General features: G+C 58.3%; 1 protein-coding gene across 3 annotated transcripts in view; it reads left to right on the top strand.

Moving 5' to 3' along the window:
• The first annotated feature begins 5,598 nt into the window (after positions 1–5,598).
• The window catches only part of CRMP1 (collapsin response mediator protein 1), a 43,665-nt gene continuing 26,555 nt past the window's right edge, over positions 5,599–22,708 (top strand). Inside the window, exon 1 of one of the 3 annotated variants that reach the window (XM_053922373.2) lies at positions 5,599–6,052. In XM_053922373.2, the coding sequence (XP_053778348.1) occupies positions 5,672–6,052 (381 nt within the window). In that variant the 5' untranslated portion in view covers positions 5,599–5,671. Of the gene's footprint in view, positions 6,053–9,822; positions 10,132–19,055; positions 19,460–22,708 lie in introns of those variants that run through there. The other 2 variants (XM_024573651.4, XM_045182735.3) reach the window with 2 other exon arrangements.

Genomic DNA, 22,708 nt, shown 5'->3' with positions numbered 1-22,708 from the left:
TTTTGCCTTCGGAATCCGTCATCAGGCTCTGCTTTTACTGGTCACAGAACAAGCAAGAGAAAGACAAATAGACAAATGAATGGACTTGTTAAAAATGGCTGACAGCGTGATATCAACTCGGTGTCAATATGTTCTGTTTCAAGTAGTGACATTACAGTGTTTGCAAACGTGTCACTGGAAGGGGTGGGACAACAGGCATCAAAGCAGCAGTGTTACAACTGTCAACTGTTAGACTTTCCATTGGAACGGGGATGCGTCCTGGGCCAGACACCCTGGGTTTGAGCTGTGACCCTGGCGGAGGCTGTGTGCCGCTGGGACAGGGTCACTGACCTGCCTCAGTCTCACTGTCCTCCGGGGACACACCGAGGAAGGCATGAGCCTTCGTGAGACCACCTGTGTTTCCCGAAGCGCCCAGCACCCGTTGGTGCTTGGTGGTGAAGGCAGCCGTCTCCTGCTCTCTGAGGATGCCCCGATGCGTGTCGGCCCCACGGCAGGGCGGGAGCCACCGAACCGCAATGGGCGACTGTGATGCTCTCCCGCAGTCCAGGTGTGCGAGGCAGGGAAGGGACTTGGCGTCCCTGGCAGGGGTGGTGGACTAGGCTTTCTGGCTCACTGAGGCAGAGCCGCCCTGGCCTCCTCACTCTTCCAAGCTGCATCCCGGGCGGGGATCCCGCAAAGCTGTGAAGCACAGACGTTGGTGTGGAAATTGAGCGAGAACTCTACACCTTGCAATTGCGCAATTCCAAGAGGGCCCCGCTGTGGCCTGTGCCTGCTGACACACACAGGGTCGGATGTTCGAAGTCCAAGTTCTGCCCCTCCCTTTGGAAGTACCGCTTTGCCTCACCGTGGTCCGCCAACCCCCTTCCTGTTGGGTGTTCTTCTGCGGGACCCCCCTGGGTGCTGTGGCGGTGGCTGCCCACCCCTGCCTGCAGGGGACAGCGAGCAGTCCGTCCTTGAGGATGCTCATCGGACTCCTGACCGGCGCTGACTGGTCTCGCCGCTCCTTCTGGGGTGCAGGGTTTATAACAGCGGCCCAGCCTCGTGGACAGGAGGCTGAAATTTTCTCCTGGTACTAAGAGGTATTTTTCTATGTTACTTAAATGTATCGTTTGTGTCATTTTGTACATTAAAATGTGCTTTTTCACAAAGTTATCTTCTCTTTTGAAAGTTTAACTTGTTAATGGTTTGTTGCAAAGCGTTTGGACCCTAATGAACCCGAGACTCTTGATTTGCACGGGGAATAAACGATCTTCGCAGAAGTCAGTCCCCTCTGCACAGGTAGTGACTTTCTTCACCGTCCCCGGATGCCTGTCCAGGTTTGCTGTCGTTGCCGTGACAAATCGCCATGAACCCCGGGGCCTCAGCAGCGCGCGCTTTGTTCCCTTACAGTTCTGGAGACGGGGAGTCCAGACGGGGCCTCCCTGGGCTGAAATCGAGGCATTGGTAGGGCTGAGCTTCTTCTGGAGACTGGGGGGGAGAGTCCACTTAGAGAAGCGGCCTGCGTTCCTCGGCTCTGGCTCTTTTCCTCCGCCCTGGCTCTCTTCCTCAGCCCTCAATGCCAACGGCACAACTTCTTCGAGTCTTTCGCTGACGCTGGCACCTGCTTCTGTTGTCATTTTGCCTCGGACTCTGACCCCCTGCCTCCCTCCTTCACCTTTAAGGGCCTCTGGGTCACCTCAGGCCAACTGGGTCATCCAAGATCATCTCCCCTTCTCAAGATCCTAACTTTTCCACTTCTGTGAATTCCCTTGGGCCGTGAACGGCCACAGGTACCCAGGTTCTGGGCGTTGGCACGTGGGCATCTTTGGGCAGGGGGCATCCTCCTGCCTGCCGCAGTCCCCTGTGAACTGACTTGGAGGCCACAGAAAACCCCCAGACGTTTTAAAATCAAACAGGCTGCACTTGAACTGTATTTCCACCACCGGCCGGCCCTCTACCTTCAGGCAGCTTGCTGAACGTCCCCCAGCCTCTCTTCTTATATCCATAACGAGTGCGGCGACCCACTATGCGCCTCGCAGGCTTGCTCACAGCATTACACACCCAACAAGAAACTGCCATTCCCTTTCTGTCTCTTTTGGAAGACATTCTTTTTTACAGCTGATGTTTCTAAAAAATACATTTTTCTGTTGTTTGCCCCCCTCAAAATAAGGCCCTGCTGGAGAACGTGCATGGGAGCCGAGTGGCCCCGGTGCCACCTGACACAGTGCCCCGCCCTGATTCCCCGCCATCACTCGGGAAGGCTTCGTGGCCTGGCAGCAGAGCCCCTGGCCTGTCCTTCACCAAAGGTCATGGTTCAGTTCACTGGAGAGCACTCCCACCCAGAGGACAGGGTGGGGAAGGCCATCCTCCGGCCAAGTGGCCTTCAAGCACGTGTCCTGGGCTTTTTCCTCCGTTGCCTCTGCGAGAAGCTGCTCCCCTCGGGCTCCCTGCCAGCGGGGTGGCCATTTCCCATGTGTACCCCATGCTCTGTTTCCCGCTGAGCAGCATGTGTGAGGTTTGTCCTCCTCTGCCCTCCGGGAACAGACGTGCCACACGGGCTCCTGGAAGCAGGACGTAACATGTAGAAATGAACGGTGTGTAGCAGAGACCCCCGAGGACAAAGAGAGGCGTGGGCAGGAGTCACAGAGATCAGACACATGGCAGGTGCCCTGAGGCCGTGCTGGGTGAACCCTGAGTGATTAGTTGCCCAACGTTGCGTGGAGGACAGGATTCTAAATCAGAAATCTAAACTATTCCAATGACACCAGTCCATTCCTATATCTCCTTTCTCCCAGTGGGACTTCTTCTGGCAGGCTGCTTGGGGGAGGCTGAAGGACACTGGTTAACGGGCAGTCTGGGGCCACACTCCTGCTTTAATGCCTAAGTGGCATCATTTACCAGCTGTGACCCTAGGCAAATTACTTCTTTCCCTGAGCCTCAGTTTTCTCATCCATAAAATGGGTTAAATGACACCCACCTCAAAGGCCACTGCGAGGCTGATGGGGGTCACTGCATGTGAAGTGCCAGCAATGTCCTCGGCCTACAGGGAGCTCTCTGTGGGTGGGAACCAGCGTCCTTTCCTGCTCCTGCATAACGGCCGCTCTTCCCTTCCTCCTTCCTCGGGTCACTCCCTCCTATCTTGACAACCACCTGGCCCTCTCTCACAATGGGAAGGGTTTTCTTGCAAAGTAGTGAGGTCTCCATCACCAGCGGTATTTAAACAAAGCACAGGAGTCGCTCTCCTCAAGATGCTGGGAGCAGGTTCAGGCCTACAGAACGAGCCCCCAAATGCTGTCGAACTCGGATTCTTGGATTCTCTGATATTTCTACGCGTTCAGTCACTATGAATATCTCTGGAGCTTTAGAAGTTTCCACGCGGTCTTCAGCATGGAATTTCCTTGCCCGGAATGTGCTCGGAACAGTAGTGTCTGCAGGACAGAAGTTTTCAATGAAAAGTTGAAAACCCTTGCGATGTGCCCTGGCCGGGTGGCTCAGTTGGTCAGAGCATCGTCCTGGGCACCCAAAGGTTGCAGGTTCGACCCCAGGTCAGGACACATACCTAGGTTGCAGGTTCGATCCCCAGCTGGAGTGTGTACAGGAGGCAATGCTTGATGTTTCTCTCTCTCTCTCTGCCGCTTCCTCTCTAAAATCAAGGAACGTGTCCTCAGGTGGGGATTGACAAAAAAGAGAAAACACTTGACATGCAACCTGGAGTCCTGCAGACCTCGAGAGGACCATCTGTGACGCATCTGTGCCTGTGCCCGGGGACAAAAGGCAGGAGCCCAGGCTGGGGGCGGGGCGAGTAGGGCAGAGCCGACCGAGGTGGGGCGGTGGTGGTGATGTTCTCCGTTTCAGTTCGTGTTTAGCACTTTCTCTCTCTCCTACGGTACCAGAGGCTTCCTGAAGGCAGGGACCTTACATAATTATTCGTCTGCGCGCTCCCAGCACTACTTTCTCCAGCACAGGGAAGTGCTAAATGCCCACTGCACTCCGGGCCTGGCTGAGCCGCAGTGAAGTCTCCTTCTGTCTCCTCACCTGCTCAGTGGGGAGGAAACAACACCTACCTGCAGCGCAGACCAGCCCACTCTCAGTTCAGTAACAGTGAGTGCAGGTGGGCGGGTGTCAGCCGAGGCCATGGGGCCATATCCCCGGAGTCTTCACCCCCAGGTCACCGTCACAGGAAGGACGCGCCTCTGTGTCTGTCTGGGACTCCCAGAGGCTGTGAGGAGTGGTGCTGAAGGAACAGCGCCTGGCAGGGGAGAGGCTGGTTGGGGCGGGTAGGCATGGGGCCGCAGAGCCAAGAGGTACCGATGCTCTTGGCCTTGGTCCCCACCAGTCCCGATGCTGTGTCTGGACTCACTGAGGAGGGGGTTGGCAGCTGGTGGTTTCCCTTGTCCAGAAAGAGCAGCTGGGACCACGGGTTCCCCAGAGACCCTTAGGCCCCTCCGCCTGATAACAATCATGGAGAAACAAGGGTCGGTGTCTAGGGGACACACACTGCCCTGGCCTTGGAGGGGGGTTGAGAGGAGCCCCAGCAAAGAGCCCCCAGGCCCCCATGCCTTCCTCCTTGGCCCTGGGCAGAGGGAGCGCCCCCCCCCGCCCCGCTCCTTGCTCAGCAAGGGTGGGCTGTATGGGGGCCATGAGAGGTGAACCCTGCTATGGAGACTGTTTGCCTGGGTGACTGACAGGACTGTGTGTGTGTGTGTGGGGGGGTGGTCTACCTCTAGTGTCTTTTTCTGGAGTGTTTCTATTTAAATTCCCCACGTCCCTGATCCCTGGTGTGGATGTGTGTGGGAGCCCTGTTGGGTTTATGTGGATGGAGTCGCCTTATGAGCTTGCCTTTGGGGGTGTGTGTGGAAGCCCCTTTGTGGAGTGGGAGTTGCAGGAGAGAGCCTCACAGACGGGCACAGGGTGCTTTTCTTGTCCGAGCCATGTGGTCCTGTGCGTGTCTCTGGCCTTGCTGTTCCCTCCTGCCCGCTACGCACAGTGCATGTGTCTCCCCCTCAGAAAGCCATCTCCTGGGGCAGGACTTGGCTTGTTTTTTTCACGGCGCTGTCCGCAGCACCCAAAACATGCCGGGCGCCGGGGCTCGTCCACCACACCGGTGTTGACTGAATGAAGGCCGCGGGCCCGGTGTGAGCGTCTCTCTGGCTGGGCAGTAAACTGCGGTGTGAGCTGTGTTTGCGCAGGGGAGGGCGACTGAGAATTTCTGGGGGGGTGTGAGATAGATTCAGAATATGTGCCATGTAATGTTTGTGCATCTTTCACGTGGTAGTGTGGCGTGATTGTCTGGTGTGCTAGTACCGACCTGCTTGTGACTCGCGAGTGTGTGTGCACGCACGCAGCCCCCACCCCTGGCTCTGCTCGAGCCCGACGCTCGGCCTGGGGGTGGGGAGTGGGGGCGCGGCGAGGGTACTGCGGTTCGGCTGCCCGCCCTCGGCGCTGCGGCTCGGGTACGTCACCGTCCCCCCCGCGCCGCGGTCCCCGCCCCTCGGTCCTTTGTAGCCGGCCGCTGCGCCCGCCGCCTGCCGCCCAGAGGCCCCGCCCCGGTCCCGCCCCGCCGCGCGCCCGCCCCGCCCCGCCCCGCCCCAGGCCGCAGTCGCGCCTGGGCCGCCGTGGGCCCGCACCCAGCGCGGAGCACGGCGCACGGCGGCGGCTAGGGCCGCGGGCGGGCGGCCGGTCTCGGACCGGTATGGCGGACCGGCGACGCGCGTGGAACACGGAGGACGACCTGCCCGTGTACCTGGCGCGGCCGGGCAGCGCGGCGCAGACCCCGCGCCAGAAGTACGGCGGCATGTTCGCCGCGGTGGAGGGCGCCTACGAGAACAAGACCATCGACTTCGACGCGTACAGCGTGGGCCGCCGCGGCTCCGCGCGCACGCCGCGCAGTGCTGGCCGGCTGGACGCCGTCGGCCTGCCGGGACCCGGCGGCAGCGAGGACACGGCCAGCGACGTGAGCGAGCCCTCGGGCTCAGTGGTCAGCTCACCGGGCGAGCGCGATGAGCGGCCGCCCGCGCTACGCATCCGCTGCCCTGCGCCCCGCGACCTGCCACTCCGCCGGGACAATGGCCAGGTACCCTCGGGGCTCGCGCGGTCTGGGCAGGGGGCGGGGCCCTCGGGGCCGCTGGGAGTGGGGTCGCCGGAGGGCAGCGCGGAGGCCTGAGTGCTGGGGCAGCCGCCACCGCGCTGGGGAGAGCTACGGAAGGCCCCTCCCCCACCCCCACTCCGTCGTGGTTCCGAGAGATTGAGCGGCTGGGTCAGGAGTGGCCAGCATAGTCCGTGAGCCTGCAGAAGGTCTTTCGAGATCCAAGCCCCCCTCCTCTTTTGCAAAAAGAGCGAGGTTCTGAGAGGGGAAGTAAGTTGGCTAAGCTGCCACATGGACCCTTGAAACGCGAAGGGACCTTCGGGGAGAATTTAACCCAAGTATCCTCATTCTCCGCTTTGTGAAAAGGGCAGCGCCGCTCCGCAGTAGTCCGTTTATTTATGCACTCACTCATTAGTAACTATAGAGCACCTACTACGTGCCAGGCTCTGGGGCAGGTTCAGTGGTATGTCCGTGGTCACACGGTGTAAAACTGGAAGAAGCCTCACGCCTCGTGCGTTCCGCGGGGAGGATTTGGCTAAAGGTGTAGGTAGAACTGGAAGCCACGTACCCCCAAGCCCCGGCATCTTCAGGGGCCGCTCCCGAGTCCCACAGCACGTCGCCAGAGAGCTCACTTCAGTGTGCTCCAGAGCAAGCTGGAGGCAGAGTGGGGATTTGAACCCGAGTCTCTAACCTCCTCGTCTTCGGGGATCCCCCTCCCCCAAAGTGGGAAAGCATCAGGAGGAAGGAACGCCAGGCCCTGGGCTCTGTGGATCTTCTCCCTGGAGCTGGAGGTTGCTAGGGAACTGGGGGAAGATGGATGGACAGACGGCACAGCTTTGGGATGTACGGGCGAGGGCGAGGGCCAGGTGTCCGGAAAATGGAAGTTGGGGCACCCAGGGCCCCAGGCCGTAGGCGCAGCTCAGAAGTAGATGTCTCAGCAACACTCCGGGCCCAGACCGCTGGTGGGGGGGGGGTCCTGGCTCAGCGCGCCCTCCCTCCCCACCCCAGGCCAGATTCACTGTGAGAATTAAAGATGTGGTGAGCATTCAGTAAGTGTTGGTTGTTGAGTTGCATTATCGTCATTTTATTAACCCATGTCCCCTTAAATGCTATGGGAGGCATAAAGCGAGCCAGCCAGGCGGCGGCAGAGTTTGATCGGGACGGAAATCTGGGGCGGCTTCCTGGATGAGCAGCGGTAGACGGGCGGGTCTCCTGCCCTCCGCCCCCCGCCCCCCGCCCCCCGCCTGAGACCGTCGGTCCGCAAAACTCGGGAACTCTCCGTGGTCCTGAATTCACGCCCCACGAAGGGGAGGTCTACATTGAGAGGGTGCCACGGGGTGGGGGCCAGGTAAGGCGATATCGAGAGTCCCGCCTCCTTTTTTCTACCACTTCTTTTTCTCCTCCTCCCATTTCGCTTCTCTGGTGGCCCATTTCGCTTGGGATCCATGCTTCCCAGCCCAAAAGGGAGGCCTCAGGGCCACGGCCTCAGAAGCCAGGGTCAATACCGGGGAACCCTGCTTTCCAACCACGGCACTTCGCCCTCTTGAGCCTCAGCTTGTCCATAGGTGAAATAAGGGTGATATTTCCGCCAGGTCCCCGGCAAGGCGCGGTACCAGGGAGGGGAAGGTGCTTTGTGCAGGGCGGGGAGCTGCGGGCAGTTTTAACCGGCGGCAGCATCGTCCCCAGCCCTGCCTGGGCCGGCTCCGCAGCCTCTCCCTGTCCCCACCCCCACTCACGCCGGGCCCCCTCTCCCCTTTCTCCGCGGCTTCTCCCCAACAGGACAAAGGCGGCGCCGCGGGCGCGCGGAGGGCTCCGGAAGCACTCTAGGTTCCAGACTGGAGAGCTCAGCAGGGCCTAGCCGTCTCCCTGGGGGGAGCGTTTTACTTTCTGTGGACCAGCAGCCACAGGGCTCCGCTCTGGTTCTGGGGTGGGCCTGGAGCTCCTGCACTTGGCGGAGGGTGCTAGCTCTCACTCCGCCCATAGAGTTCTTCCCTGGGGAGGAGGAGGGGTTTCTGCGGCGCCGGCGCAGCGTTTTCCGAGGCTCAAGGCTGGGCTACTGCGGGGGCTTTGTACCCGGGAAGTCTGCTTGGGAGCAGCTGTCTGGCCAATGGCGGACCGGTGCCCCTCCCCCGTTACGCATGTGGGTTCGTCCCCAGCCTTGGCACATTCCTGTCCAGACTGACCCCCGCAGAGGCCCTGGTGCAGGGGATTTAGGACTTAACACCGAGGGAGGGAATGTAGGTATCGGGGGAGGGAGAGTGTCCTCACTCACAATTTCCGGTCATCACCAGGGATTTAGGACCCAGCTCAGAGCAGAGGTGAATGAATGAGCGTAGGGGAGTGAATGAGCTCTAGACCAGGGATGCAGGAAGCTGGCTGCCAGACACGGTTCCGCTGCAGCTGAAATCTTTGCACCTGAGATATTTCACCTCTGACAGCCTCAATTCCCTACCTGAGAGACGGGAAAATTGTGGCCTAGTGTTACCGGAATCCTAAACTGCTTCTCCTTTGCGAAGCTACAATCCCACCTCCATGTTTAAGGCTCAGGCCTCTCTGGCCTGCTGTCCTGGACTGAAGGACCGGCCTCGGGGTGGTGGTGAAGGTAGGGGCCTCCAGCCCCAGCCTGCGTCGTGGTGGGGTCCCGTACCACACCAAGGACACCCTCCCTCTGGGAAGTGAAGAAGGTGGATCTTTTGGCAGCACCTGCAGGTGGGAGTTTTACAGGCGCAGAGTGAGCGGCAGAGGTCAGCGTTTTATTCTGCCTGGAGATTTGAGGGCTTGCTGCGACCCCCCCCTTTTCTTCTGCTTACTTCTGTTTCCCCCCTTGTCATTAAGTTTATCAAGCTATGTCCTGGCCCCCTGCCCACCTCTCCTCGGACCAATTCTGGGTCGTGGCTGCGGGGGTCTGGTTCCACTCTCCACTGGGAGCCGGTGTGTCCCATTCCTCCTGCAGTCTCCCAGTCTGTTCTAGCGGGTGTGGGGGCCTCAGTGCCAATGGTCTGGCCCTCCGAGCTGTCACGGAGTGGTAGGCAAGAAGGCTGAGGTGGTGACCTGGTGGCCTGGCATTGATGACTCAGCTGATGCAGGGGGTACAGCAGGTCAGCCATTAATCAGGGCCTTGTCTCTTGGGTCCCTGCTATACTCCCTTTCCATACGCCCCCCTCTAGCAGGAGGTTCCTGCTGAGACCTCAGGAGGCTGGTTCAGCGATGGGGGTGCAGGTAGAGTGGTTGGGAAAAGCTTTATGGAGAAGCCACTGGAGATGAGTCTGGGAGAATGGCTAAGCTTTTGTCTGGGGTAGGACGTCAGGGAGAGAGAACAGCTTGAAGAAAGGCTGGGAGTTGGGGATGGGAAAGCTCTCGTTTTATTCCGGGAGTGGCGCGTGGACAAAGGGAATCTGGGTAGGAGAGGCAGGAGGGGCCGTCTCTTCGCCCGGTCCTGGCGGGCCTAGAAAGCTCTAGCAGCTTGGGCGGGTCCTGGGCACCCGGCTCCCCCTCCCCCAAGAAGCTGCGGCGGCGGTGCTGCCCGCACGCTCTGCCTTTGCATCGCAAGGCCTTTTCTGGCTTTTAAAAGAACCTGCCCACCAGCCCTTCCGCAGAGCGAGAGCGAGAGCTAGGCCGGGGCGCCGCCGAGGGTGTGTGCTGGGGGCGGGGGTCTGGGGCCGGGCGCTTGGTAGGCGGGGGCGGGGTGGCAGGAATCGGAAGAGAAGCGCTTCCTGGTTCCAGCCGAGAGGGGCGAATCGGGCTGGGCTGCGCCGCCGGGAGGAGCTGTCTGTCTGCAGCGCCCTCCTCCCGCCCTCGCCCGCCCTCCTCCTCCCGCCCCTTCGCCGGGCGGTGCTGGCAGCCGGAGCTGCGGCGGCCGAGAGCCGGGGCGGTGGCGCGTCGGAGCCCCGGGCGCCAAGCCTCCATCCCTCTCTTTATTCCTCCCGCGCTTTGTCACCGCGCCCCCCGGGAGCGCGACCTAGAGAGAGCCAGGCAGAGCTAAAGACAGCCCCCTGGTCCACCCGCGGGCTGAGGGCGCCAGAGGGGCCATGTCTTACCAGGGCAAGAAGAGCATCCCGCACATCACGGTAAGTCTGGCTGCCCCGCCCCGCCGTTCTTTGTGGGGTGGGGGTGGTCACCGCCAGGGTCGGGATCCCCCTGGGAAGGCAGGGGCGCCCCCCGAGGCTTTCCGCAACGCAGCGGGTGGGGCGGGGCTGGTCTCCAATTGCAACCCCCCTCCCCCAGCCTCTGGGGACAATTGAGAGGGGGGAGCCCCACATGATGGGGCGGGGCTGGAGCCTCTGGTCCCTGGGCTTGCAGCCTCCTCCCCGCCAGGAGATGTGCCAGCAGCTAGAGCTTGGCGTGGCCTGGGAGGACGCGGAGCCGAACAAAAGAGGGAGGGGCGCGGGTCCGGACCCCCTCCCCCGGCCCTGGAGCCGAGCCTCGTGCCCGTGGTCTCCCGTTCTTGCACCTCGCCGCCGAGTTTCTTCCGTGACAGAGAAAGGAAGAAGATGGGCCGCCAGCTCCCACTCTCTGCCCATACTGTTGGGATGGAAGTCCGGACCTGGAGACAGCGCCATGATGAGGGCCCCGCCCATTCCGCCGCTAAAAACGCTCTCACCTGCCCCCCGCTGGCCGTGGCCCTGGAAGGGTTAACGCTGGGGCCAGGATGGAAGCGGGAGCTGAGCTGTCGCCGGGGCCCCTGGGTGTGGCCAGGAACAAAGAACCCCTCCTCTACCCGCTTTGTCTCTGGGTGGGGAGCTGAGGGCCTCGCCGTCAGGAAACCTGGCGTCGGCCCCATGGCCTGCCTGGCACCAGAGTGGCACCAAACCGATCCTGAGGGCTGTGGGCCCGTGGGGCTCGGGCGGCAGGTGCCAGAGCAGCCAGGTGCTGGGGGCGGGATTCTGGGTGTGATGGAACGCTCCAGGGTGATACCCAAGGTCTGTGGACAGGGGCCCAGCATCCTCATTTACCCAAAATCCAGGTTCGGGGGTGGCCGGTCTGGACACCTGCCAGAGGGCAGCCGTGGGTAGGTGGAGGAACTGGCATTTCCCACTCCCCTGCCCAGCGTGTTGCAAACCTTGTTTTACTGAACCCTCTAAGAAGTCCTTTGAGGGAGGCATCGTTCGCATGGAGCTCCTAGAGGCTGGAGCACTGGCTGGAGACCCAGGGGAGAGGAAGGTTGGGAGGCAACAGGCCTCCTGCCCACCCAGCACGGCCCCGCATTCTGCCCGACTCGGGGCTGAACGTTCCCTGAGGAATTCCCTCCTGGGCGCAGCTTCGGGTCTTGCCAGCAGAGCTGTGCCCAGTTCCCCTCCAGAGGCATGACTCCTGCGGGTGGGGACCACCTCTTACCCGTCCTTCATCCCTGCGCTCTGAGACAGGGAGGTGTCAGGGACCAACGCCTGCACAGTGTAGCTCACTGAGAGTCGACGGAAGCGGGGGCCTGCTTCAGGCTCAGCCCAGTGGTGGCAAAGTCTGGGATGTTTGAATGGGCAGGTCCTTTTCTTGGGACTTCCAAACCCTAGTACCCTGGGGAGCTGAGGCAGGTGATGGGGTGGGGTGATGCAGTGACGGACAAGTTAGGAGCCCTGGGTCCCTTGCGTCTATGGTCCTCTCAGGACCCCCATCTCCAAGAAGGAAGTTGAACAGAAGGCCTCTGGGGTGGGTCTGGGGGGACGGCACTCATACAGCTCTCAGTCTGCGTGGCAGTGGCGGTCACCCGCCTCCCGCTGTCACCCTCTGGGGTGGACCTGAACGGGCCACACTTTTGCACCCGGTGATCTGGGTGGGTGTCCCCGCTCTGTGGCCTCTCTGAGCCTTCACACCCTGACACCAAAGTGAGCATAACCCTGGCCACTTGGCAGGACCCTGGAGCATCCATATAGACCCTGGCTGAGCACTCAGTGAGTGCTAGGCACATGGTAGGGCTTCAGAACTGCTGGCCGGCCCTGCTGCTTCAGTCCCTTGTGTGAGGCAAGTGGTCGGCCTGCGTGCAAAAGGGAATCCCGGCGAGGGGGTCCCGCAGCATCAGTAGCCCCAGGGAGAAGAGATGCTGACAGTGACGTTGACTCCCGAGCCAGTGGCCCTGGCATTTGTTTCATTTGGCCCTCATGGCCCATTCCAGCCAGAAAGGTCTGCGGTTTCAAGGAGAAACAACAAACCAGAGCGGATGGCCGTGGCAGGGGCTCCTGTCCAGGACCTTCCGCTCTTCAGGACCTGTTGCTGATGGTGAACATGCTGTGCCAGGTGCAAGAATGCCACTAAGTGGGTGGGCGGGGCTTGGGCTTTCCAAATGCGGCCCCCTTACTCTGGTGGGCAGCTTGCATTTGGTGAGTGGATGTGACTAAGGCCCCTGGTCTGTGTCTGGCATCGTGCTGGGTGTCAGGGAAGGTGGCAAGGGCATGGCCTCGTCCTCAGCTTCCCAGGATGCAGCCGAGACTGACATTTCAGCCCCAAATCACAACGAAGGGTAGGAGATGTTACAGGGGTGTACTGGAGGCCAGAGCAGGAACAGCAGGGACCCCCAGCCTAGGCCTGGGAGGGGGAGGGAAGCAGGGAGGAGGGGTCCTCGGCCTGTTGGAGAAACAGAAGGAAAGCCAGCCTGTGGGAGCCCGCCTGTGCTTCCGAGCACAGCCCCTCGGCGATGCAATGAGAGCAGACCGTGGAGACGGCTGCGGTGTTGGCAGCCAGGGGCTGGGAACTGGACCAAGGCCCGGGTCTGAGCTGCATCCTCAAGTCCCGCCTGCTTGGTGCGGGGCCACTCTGGGCCCCGGTGAGCCTCAGCTTTCTCGTCTGCACACTGGGGACAAGGTCCCAGCTCTGCCAGAGCGTTCGGAGATAGGAGAGTGGACACTTGAACAGAGGAGGACAGGGGCACCCAGGCGGGGCGCAGGGTGGACACAGGCAGGGGGCGGCTGAAAGACCGAGTGCTCTGCTCACGGCGATCCCGAGCCTGGTGCTTTTTCTCCCCTTCCCACCTCGGCCTGTTTATGAGATGGCGCAGCAGCCTGCCAGAGAGGAGGAAAAAGCAGAAACTTAGCTTCAACCTCCGAGGACTGTTTAAAACATTTATAAGGTTCTGTTTCACGTGTGGCTTTAAAAAAAATTAATGGCACAGCTGAGGATTCGCTTAGCAGGGGCTGTTTCTGGTGCCCGACGCTGTGGTTAAGTGGGTACCATCCTGGGCGTGGCTCTGGGCGAACAAAGGCACATGGCTTCCTGGCCCTGGGGACGCTCCTGGCCCCACAGAGCCACCCCAGGCGAGGTGGCCCAGTTGTGTGTGTGGGGGGGCGGGGGGTACAGGAGCGTCCGCATGGTGGTGAAGAATTAAAAACCAAAACTGCATGAGGACTGGCCACGGGTGATTTTGCAGAGTATCCCGGCATTGAGCAGGAATTCCGTGGCCTCTCGCCTCTCACTTGGCTTCCAGGGTGGCCCTGTGAGGCAGCCTGGGTGTGCTGTTCTCATTTTCCAAAAGGTAAACTGAGGCTCACAGAGACTCGGGCACAGAAAGCTTCTTGCCGTGTCCCGTGGAGGAGTGAAGAGCTCAGAGTCAAGCAGGGAGGGTAGACGGGCTGGTCCGCCTGCTAAGAAAATCACTATCTGATTTGAAATCTGTGTGTTAACATGTGCTTCCGTGTGTGTATGTGTTTGTATAATTGACTGTGTGAGTGTATAATTGTGGCTGTATGGTGTGTCACTGTGTGCGCAGGTGGGTGTGTATTTGAGATCAAAGAGCAAAGATGAGCAGGGAAGACAGATCAAGTAGGAGTCACCTCCGAGGGAGTAGTTACACTGATGTGCAGATGTGTGCAAACCGTGAGAGCCTGTCGCGATTCTGAGGGGCGCTCAGCCTGTCTGTGAGTATGCTGCCTGTTTCCCTGCCTTCGTACCCCAAGGAGCTGAGATGTCTTCTGTGACTTGTCAGGCTCATTTAAGTCAGATGGGGGGCGCGGTGAGAGGCCCGGGCCAGACAGAGGTTAGGAACCCGTGTACAAGAAGACAGGAAGATGCAAGACGTTCATCACCAGCCGGCCCACACACGTGAGCACGGTGGTGTGTTGAAACAAATCCCCAGCCAGTGCGCTGCTAAATTTTGAAAAGCATTTTGAAGTGTCGGCCACGACCACCTCTAGAAATTGTTCTAGTAACATCTATTAGCTGGAGCTCTGAAGGCTCCCAAGCGGAATGGTGTTGCGTGGAGTCTAATTGTGTGTGTGTGTGTGTGTGTGTGTGTGTGTGTGTGTGTGTGTGTGAGTGAAAGATAGCTCTTGCCTGGGAAGGGGCGCGCCAGTGGACTTGGCCTCTCCGGGCGCAGGAGAGTCAGGGCCGTGGACAGCGCCGTGGTGCTGAAAAGCAAGCAGGTGCCCCCGAGGAGCTTTTATTAAAGGGCCCTGCAGCCAGACACGGTCACACGGTAGTAGGCTGGCAGGGTAACGATCGCTGGCTTATCTGGTGGTGTTTGAGGTCTCCAATCCCTTTGAGAATGCTGCTGACTTTTACATCACAGTCATCCCCCTTACCTGCAGGGCACGGGCTCCAGGACCCCCCATGGAGGCCTGAAACCGCGGGCAGTGCTGAGCCGTGTGGGTCTTGTGTTTTACCTTGCACACACACACACACACACACACACGGCTTCTCTCTGCCGTGCCCAAGTTGCCCACCTCACCACTCTTGCACTCCCGGGCCACTGTTTAGTAAGATAGTGTGACTTGAACGCAAGCACTGAGACGCTGCAACTGGTAACTGAGACAGCTACCTGGTACCTAACGGGTGGGTGGTGTGTGCAGTGTGGAGATGCTGGACAGGGACAGTTTGTGTCCCAGGGGGGTGCAGCGGGATAGCATCCTGCTACTTACAAGAGCACACCGTTTAAAACTATGAATTGTTTATTTCCAAAAGTTTGCATTTAATACTCTCAGACTGCAGTTGGCCATGGGCAACTGAAACCTCAGAAGGTGAAAGCATGAATGAAGGGCGGGGACGGCTGTCTTTGTAAGCACGTCCTAAGAAAGGTTGAGGTGCGCTGCCCTAGAGAGAGGCAATGACCAGGTCGTACCTTTGCTCTGCAACAGGACAGCTCTGAATTGGCGGTGGTGGCTTGGGACATGGCACGGGGCCTAGGATGCTTCATCGAGCATCCAGTCTAGGAAATAAGCAGCTAACAGGAGGGAGTGCTGGCTGCAGACATGGGAGGGTGCAGTTCCCCCCCCCCCCGGCTTTCCCTTGGCCTGGGAGGTTCTCCCCTACCAGGCTCACGCCCTTTGCCTTGATAGAAGCCGTGCCCATTCCCTCCTGGAGCTGGAACTGGGAGAGCTCCCTCTTCATTAACTTCAGCTTGTGCACTTGACTGTGAGCACTCGGAGGACTGGGCGATGTCTGATTCTCCATGGCGTGTCCCCAGGCGCACGCTTGCACACGGGTGACTCCTAGCAGGGACTCCATACGGGGTGAGTGGGGGAATGAAGACCCAGATGGCAAACTGCTCCTAGGCTGAGTGAGGCTTCAGTCACTCTAGAATTTGACTTTCCTAACAAATGCCTTTTCCATAAACTCAGCATGTAGGTGGTTACCGCCCAGAAGGAGAGGAGGCGGCATGAGGGTTTTCGGAGCTGACACAAAGCCTTCTGCTGGTGCTCTGGCCATGGGGAGAGGGTGGGTCTGATTTATGAACGGGCTCCACAGCCTTGGCCCGGAGAAGGAAGGTTTTACAGTGAGGATCTTCCGTGCAGTTGGACCGTTATAGTGCACATCTCCCCGGGACCTTCGCTGAATAACTTTTCCTGGTGCCGGAGCTTGGGGTCCACTGTGTGGGAAGACTCGGTAGACCAGACGCAGAGATGCACAGAGCAGACAGATGGTTGTTTGAGGGAGGTTTTGTATTGGTCCCCAAATTATGCTGCGGTGCTTTTCATCATACTGTATTTATAGCCCTCTAGGTCTTAAGCCCTAATCTCAGCAAGTATGTGATTTAGACACCCTCCAAGTTGGAAGGAAACTTTTAAATTATGTATTTTTTACATTTGTGCATTTAAGGAGGCAGAAAAGGGTCCTTGGCTTCTACTCCATTCCAACCTTCCCTCTCGTGTAGGAATTCCAATTCCAACCCTTCTTCTTGCGTGTCTCCAGCGACGGGGCGATCACCACTTTACACAGCAGCCTGCTTTTCTCTTGGAAGCCCTGCTGTCGGGAAACTCTTCTGTGCGTGGTGTGAGAGCCTGTTCCTTGCCCCGCTTTGCCCTCGGGGTTTCCATAGGACCCTTCCTCCTCCACACCGGTGTTTCCAGAGGCCCTGGAAGATGTTTCCCAGTGACCTAGGGCCTCCTCTTTCCCCAAGTGGTCCCAGTCCTTTATTCGTTTCACAGTTTCCAGGTACAGTGTTGGGATTTTTCTTCCCATTATTTTTCTTTTCCTTCTTTTTTTTCTTTCCATGCTTGGTTTCTGGGCAGGTAGGACACAATGGATGCAAATGAAACCTAAGTCCTGGGCACCTTTTAAACTGGTGTAAAAATGTTCCAGCTGATGGAAGCAATGGAAACTTCCAGACAGAGACACATGGCACCAAACATTGGATTTTATAGGCTGGTATTCAGTGTATCCGGGGGCTTTTACATTATCTTGATGAACCCTTCGAGGTAGGTGCTTTCATTAGTTTCGCTGACAGATGAGGAAACTGAGGTTCACAGAGGTTGGGTGTGTTGCACAAGCCACCCGGCTGAGGAGCTGCCCTCTGGGGCTGAGGTGTCGTCGCTGGTGTGAAGGACCTCACGGTCTCGGGAAAGATGCACATTTAAAAAACGAGCTGGCTCCTCCCTCACCGGTCCATGTGCGTCCCTCCCGAAGCTGCGCGCTCAGTCGAGGAGGACGACCTTCCCAACTAGAGGAGAGGACCGGTCTTCGGTCAAGGGTATACGAGTAGCTGCGCTCCCCTGCTAGAACCTCCAAACAAGCTCTCAAAAAACGAGCTGGCTGACAAAGCCTCATGAAATCAGGATGCAGTGCTAACCAGGGATGTGAGCCTCCTGCTGTGGGGACTCCAGGGGGCGACAGCGAGTTCTTGGAGCTGAGACACTGCCTGAGAGGGTGAGCTGGAAACCAGCGGGCTGGGCAGATGTGGCAGGACCTCTGAGGCGGGCTTGCCTGAGCCACACAGGTTTAGTAAGTGTGGGGCCAGTTTAGAGCTCAGGCAGCCTTCCCCCACCCCGTCCTTAACCAGCAGACCCAATGGGATAATGGGGTGAAAGCACCTGGCTCCCAGGGGCGTTTTCCATGTTTACCTGGTGAACGGGCCACACCTTGTACCTCTTACCTCTGGAGAACCCTTTGCAACCTCCAGAGCCCTGTAATCTGCCCTCCTGCCTTTTGGCCACAGTTGCGACAATCCCAGCAGGAGGGAAGGTGAGGTGCCTGGCCCTGGGAATGTGCTCAGTGGGAGGCCGAATAGATACTTATGTTCTGTTCTCACTTGTCCCCATTTTGCAGAGGATAGAACTGAGGCTCAGATGTGGTAAGCAGGGACAGTGAGGAGAGCCCCAGGAGGCACTGGGCTGTCACTTGGTAGGTACCAAGTGGCACTAGGTTCAAGTGCATCTCCACCGTCTCCCGGCTGTGTGCCTCGAGCAAACGACTTTACATCTCTGCGTTTCCTCATTTGTAGCAATCATACCCGCTTCTTAAAGGGACTTAAGAACTACCCTGGCCGGTGTGGCTCAGTGGGCATTGTCCCGCAACACTAAAGGCCCCTGGTTTGATTCCCAGTCATGGCACATGCCCTGGTCGCAGGTTTGGTCCCCAGCTGGGGCATGTATGAAAGGCAATTGATCAGTGTTTTTCTCTCCCTCTTTCTCCCTCCCTTCCCTTCTCTCTAAAAATAAATAGATAAATGCATACATATATACATACATAAGATCTTTAAAAAGAGCAATCTTTCTTTTTAAAAGAAGGGGGGAACTTAGGAACTAAAACAGGAAACCCATGTAAAGCAGAGCGGACACTTGGCATTCAAGAATGTGATTTTCTTAGAGTTAGTGGCTTTCTGTTCAGATCGCTCCGTACAAGGGAGACGACGAGGAACTTGACGTAGAGGCAGGTGCAGCCGGAGGCCCCTGCTCTAGGTGCCTAAGGGCCCCGCCAACTCCTGGGGTCACCATGGAGGTACCATGGGGCCGGAGATCTTGCTGTCAATACGGCAGTTGTCATAGAAACAAGCCCGAACTCACAGAAGAGGCCAGCAACCCCTGGGACTGCCTGTGTGTCTGGTTCAGGACGGGGAAAACACCACGGTGACCCCGCCCGAGCGAGCGGAGCGCAAATGTGTGTTGATCGGTTGACTAGATTCGGTGTCAGCCTGTCTCCCTTCCTGGGCTGCTTTCCTGCAAAGTGTGGCCAAGGGCCTCCGGCTGACAGGCCGTCCCTGAGGCAACGTCAGGGGCAGGGAGGCTGGGTGGGCGACGGCGAGGGGAACCCGGCAGGCAGGGGGCTCCGGCTGTTAGAGGTAGTGACTGAGTCATGGAATCGGGAAGTGTTCCTTCCACCTAGACAGGACTCACTGCGGCTGCGGCTTTGCCCCCGGGATCCTGATCGTGTGTGGGCTCTCTGTGATGGCAGCAATGCCCCACGACAAACAACCCTGTAACTCTGGCTTCCGCCACCAAATACTGACTTAGGCTGCAGGTCTTAAGTGGGCTCAGAGGCTTATCAGCAAAGCTCAGCCGGATTTGTCTTCAGGCTTCAGTCTGGGGTCCCGGTCTCCTGTGCTCCTCCTTTCTTCTTCTGGGACTCCGACTGAAGGAGGCACCATTTCTTGGGTCCTGTGGTTTTTATGGCAGAGGGCAGGCTCTCAGGAGCCTGAGCTGAAACCCGCCTGCCTGCTAAAGGTGAGCTCACAAGGGAGTGGCCGCACCCACTCTCCTGCTATTGGTCAGAGCAGGTGAGGGAGTGGTTTGAGGGCAGGAAGAGTTATGAAACTAGCGACGCAGTCCACCTGCCGGTTCGCGCCCCCATTATCCAGGGTGTTTGTCAATAACATGAATTCCTGCTCCCACCCTCCCCTCTCCCCGTCTAGATCTGGGGAATGAAAGTGTGGACAGAAGCGCCCAGACTGGAACTTTCAGCAGGGCTGGCTGGGCTGCGGCGCTGTGCTGGAAGCTGTGCGTGCACGAGTGGGGGTCGCCCCCGCCGCCCCTGTCCTGTTGGAGTCGCACACCTGAGCTCGCCATCAGCGGCTTGTAGGATTTGGGGGGTTAATAACGTTCCAGACTCACCCTGACATTTCCGTTGTCTTCACGGAAAGCAGTTCCGTGGACAAGCCATTTCCCCCAAAACGGGGCTTCCCGATGCTTTTGAGACTCAGTTCCAGACTGCCCTTTGGGAAGGAAGGGGTTCTTCATCTTTCCAGAAATGACTGGCCACCTGGTGAGTCCGAACCCCCACCCCCTGATGGGTCAGGCCGCCTCATCCCACTCTGTGCACCCCAGCAGCCCGGCTGGCGCTGCCTTGCCAGTGTGAAGACCAACCGCTGATACCCCTTTATGAACCCAGGCGCCAGCCTCTGCACTAGGGAAGCCTCGTGGGAGAGGGGGCATAGGGGATGTGTGCCCTCCCCCACCTTCCTGGGGCAGGAGAATTAAGGTTTGGAGGGGTGGCACTAAGTGTTGTTAGGTCTCGAAGCCAACTCCAGGCGTTATGAAGTATAAACCTTGGTTGCTTTGCTTCTGCGGGAATGCAGAGACTACAAATACGCCAGGGGGTCGTGAAAGAAAAGGGTGAAGATGAGGAGGAGGGAGAGGGAACTTCGGGGAACCTCGGCGTCCGGGGGCTGGAGAAACGGCGCTGTCCTGGTGCCCAGCGGCGTTTCAGCACCGCGGACAGCGCCACACCCGCCTTCCATTCTTCATCTACTGGAACCTGGAACTTTCAGAACCCCGTGTCTGGGTTTATACTGTTTGTTTTGCTGGCATGTCCCCCTTCTCCTCCCGTGTCCAGCTTCGTGACCTCGCATATTTCAGAGCCCAGCTCAAACGCCCCTCTCTGGTGATGCAGCCGCTGTCTTTCCCTGTTGGCTTTGGTTCTTGGCTATTTCTCCGATAGCCAAGGTTGCTAACCAGTGATTTAGGGGTAAGTGTTGGTTTGATGAGGAAAGCACCTCTCCTTTCTTCTGACACTCCCCAGACCTTAACAGATTTTTGTATTTGTCTGACTCTGGTGGAGGTGACAGGCTTTATTCCCACCATGCTGTGGGAGAAGAGAATTTAGGGACAGACACGGGTGTGAGAATGGCAGAGTAGCCCAGACCGGCCCTCTGGCGGTGACTGGCTGTTGTTGTTTTGCTGCTGTATGGGTGGGAATGCATGAAGTTTTCAGGCTAATTTTTGTAAGCAGTGCCCAAGAAAACACCCGGTGTTTGTGAAGAGAACGAGGCATCCTGCCAGTGCCAGCTCTGTCTGCCCCGTTGGGGCTGGAAGGGAGATAACAACAGGCTTCGAGAAGAGGCCCTTCCCTCCCCTGGGCTTCTCCTCCTGACTCACAGGGCTGTGGCAGCAGAGACCTGGTGCCTGCCCAGCCCCGAGGGGGCGGTGGGCGCCTGGGAGGGGGCCGGTCAGCACCCACTGCCTCTGTGCCAGGGCAGTGGGTCTGCTCCCAGGGAATTTTAAAAGCAGAAAAGAGAGGATTCTGATTTGCCAGGCTACTTTTCTACTTCTTTCTCTCTTTCTCTTTGTTCCTTCCCTCCCTCTCTTCCTTTCTCCCTCCCTCTCTCCCTTTCTTGTACTTTCTCATCTGTATCATTTTTATATCACTCTCCTTTTCTCTCCTTCTCACTCTCTCTTTTCAAATATTCTCTTTCTTTTTCCTCCCTCTTCCTTCGCCTTCTGTCTGCCACCCCCTCTCCTCCCGTTCAGCAAACGTTTGCTAAATGGAGTGTGCGCCTGCTGGTGGGTCCCCGGGGAAACGGCGAGGAATCACACAGGGCTCTCCTGGCCGTGAAGGGTGTGCGGTCCCGAGGGAGGGGTGCATGTGAACACGGCCGTGAATGTAACGGTAGGGGAGTGTGCAGGGGGGCGTGAGGATCCACCCCAAACTCCCTGCCGGGGGAGGGTCACTTACTTCCAGGCAGATCTATTCACCCCAGAATCAGCACCCTATGAAAGGTTTGGTGTTTTGCTTTTCCAGCTAACTTCTTGTCCACTGCTATTGGTTGTTCTTAGACATTCCTGGGAAATAGGTCGGCACCCGAATGATACCCCATCTGTTGTGTGGTGATACAATTGTAACTAATTTGGATCCCATTTCCCTGTACCACTCCTTGCCCTTGCTCGGGATATTTTCCTGAGGACAGAACCCAGCCCCACATTTCTAGTCCAGTCCCGAACAGTTTTAAGGCCCATGATACATTTTGCAGACTTGATTGGCACTTATTTTCATTGCGGAGTCCCAGCTTTGAGGACAGTGTAAAGAGGGCGACTTTCCTGGCTTCCGCTTCTGCCCAGTGCTTGCATGCCGTCTTAGGTCAGAAGCTTCCGTGTGTTTGAGTTCCTGTCAGGTGAAAACCCTCTGTTACGTGGCCACCAGCCCAGACACCCTCCTACCTCGGTGTGTGAGTCCCTTAGAGCCCCTGTGAGCTGGCACGTGCTTACCTTCCCAGGTCCCCCACTGAGGCCATAGTTCAGCTGGAGGAAACCACTCATAGACCCCCAAGCCGGCCAGGTGCCTTCCGTCCTCTGTGCCTCTCTCCCCTCGCTGCATTCTCTATTCTCCTTCTGTGTGGGGCTAGTTCCTTCCTACCCGTTCTCGGAGCTCAGTGTGAGCTTGCCCCCCCGAGAGGGCTCCTGCCAGTCTCTGCCAGCCCTTCCCACGCTGGCTGCAGAGGCCTGGGTGTGCCTCAGTCTCCCCCACTGGCCTGAGAGCCCCTTCAGGGCGAGAACTTGAGAATTGTTTCTTTTCCCCGCACAAGCCTTTCGCAAATGTTCAAATACCCTATCGAGTGTAGGGCCGGCTGCAGGAAACGGCAAAGGGTAAACTTGTGGACCTGGACCCCTGATTCACGCGTGCCAGGCCGGTGCCGAGCACCTGACACCCCAGGGACGGACTTCTCCCGGCAGCCCCGTGGGACAGGGCCACTTGTCCCCGTTTTGTGGACGCCAGCTGAGGACCGGAGCCTGCACCTGTCCTACTCTGAATGCTTTGTTCTCGCACAGCGCCGGTGCAGGGATGAGAGTCGCGCTGGTCTCAAATCTCGCTAGGCCCTGCGGTCGCTGCGGGGTGGGCTGCGGCGGGCCCTCACTGTGACGTTTCTGTGGGATTTTTAATGAGCTGTTTTATTTTCTTCAAAGTCCTTAACAGTGGTTTTTATACACAGCTTGTCACTGTTCATATATGGTGTTTATTCCTTGTGGAAATCCGTGAGAGGGAGGTATTTTTCTTTTTCTTTTAAATGTGTGACTTCCATCAAATTCTTCACATTTTAAGTCTCATAAAATCGACTCTTTCTGGTGTACAGTTCTGTGAGTTTTTACACTTGCGTTTCCTGCGTGAGGAAAAGGAGCCCCAGGCCCTGGCCAGGTGGCTCAGTGGGTTAGTGTTGTCCCAATACGCCAAGGTTGTGGGTTCAGTCCCCGGTCAGGGCACACACAAGGATCAGCTAATGGGTGCATGAATAAGTGGGGC

This window comes from Desmodus rotundus, chromosome 4 (genome assembly GCF_022682495.2).
Source record: "Desmodus rotundus isolate HL8 chromosome 4, HLdesRot8A.1, whole genome shotgun sequence".
NCBI lineage: Eukaryota > Metazoa > Chordata > Mammalia > Chiroptera > Phyllostomidae > Desmodus > Desmodus rotundus.
Note: the sequence above shows the minus strand (reverse complement) of the source record. Positions and strands in the feature narration are given on the sequence as shown.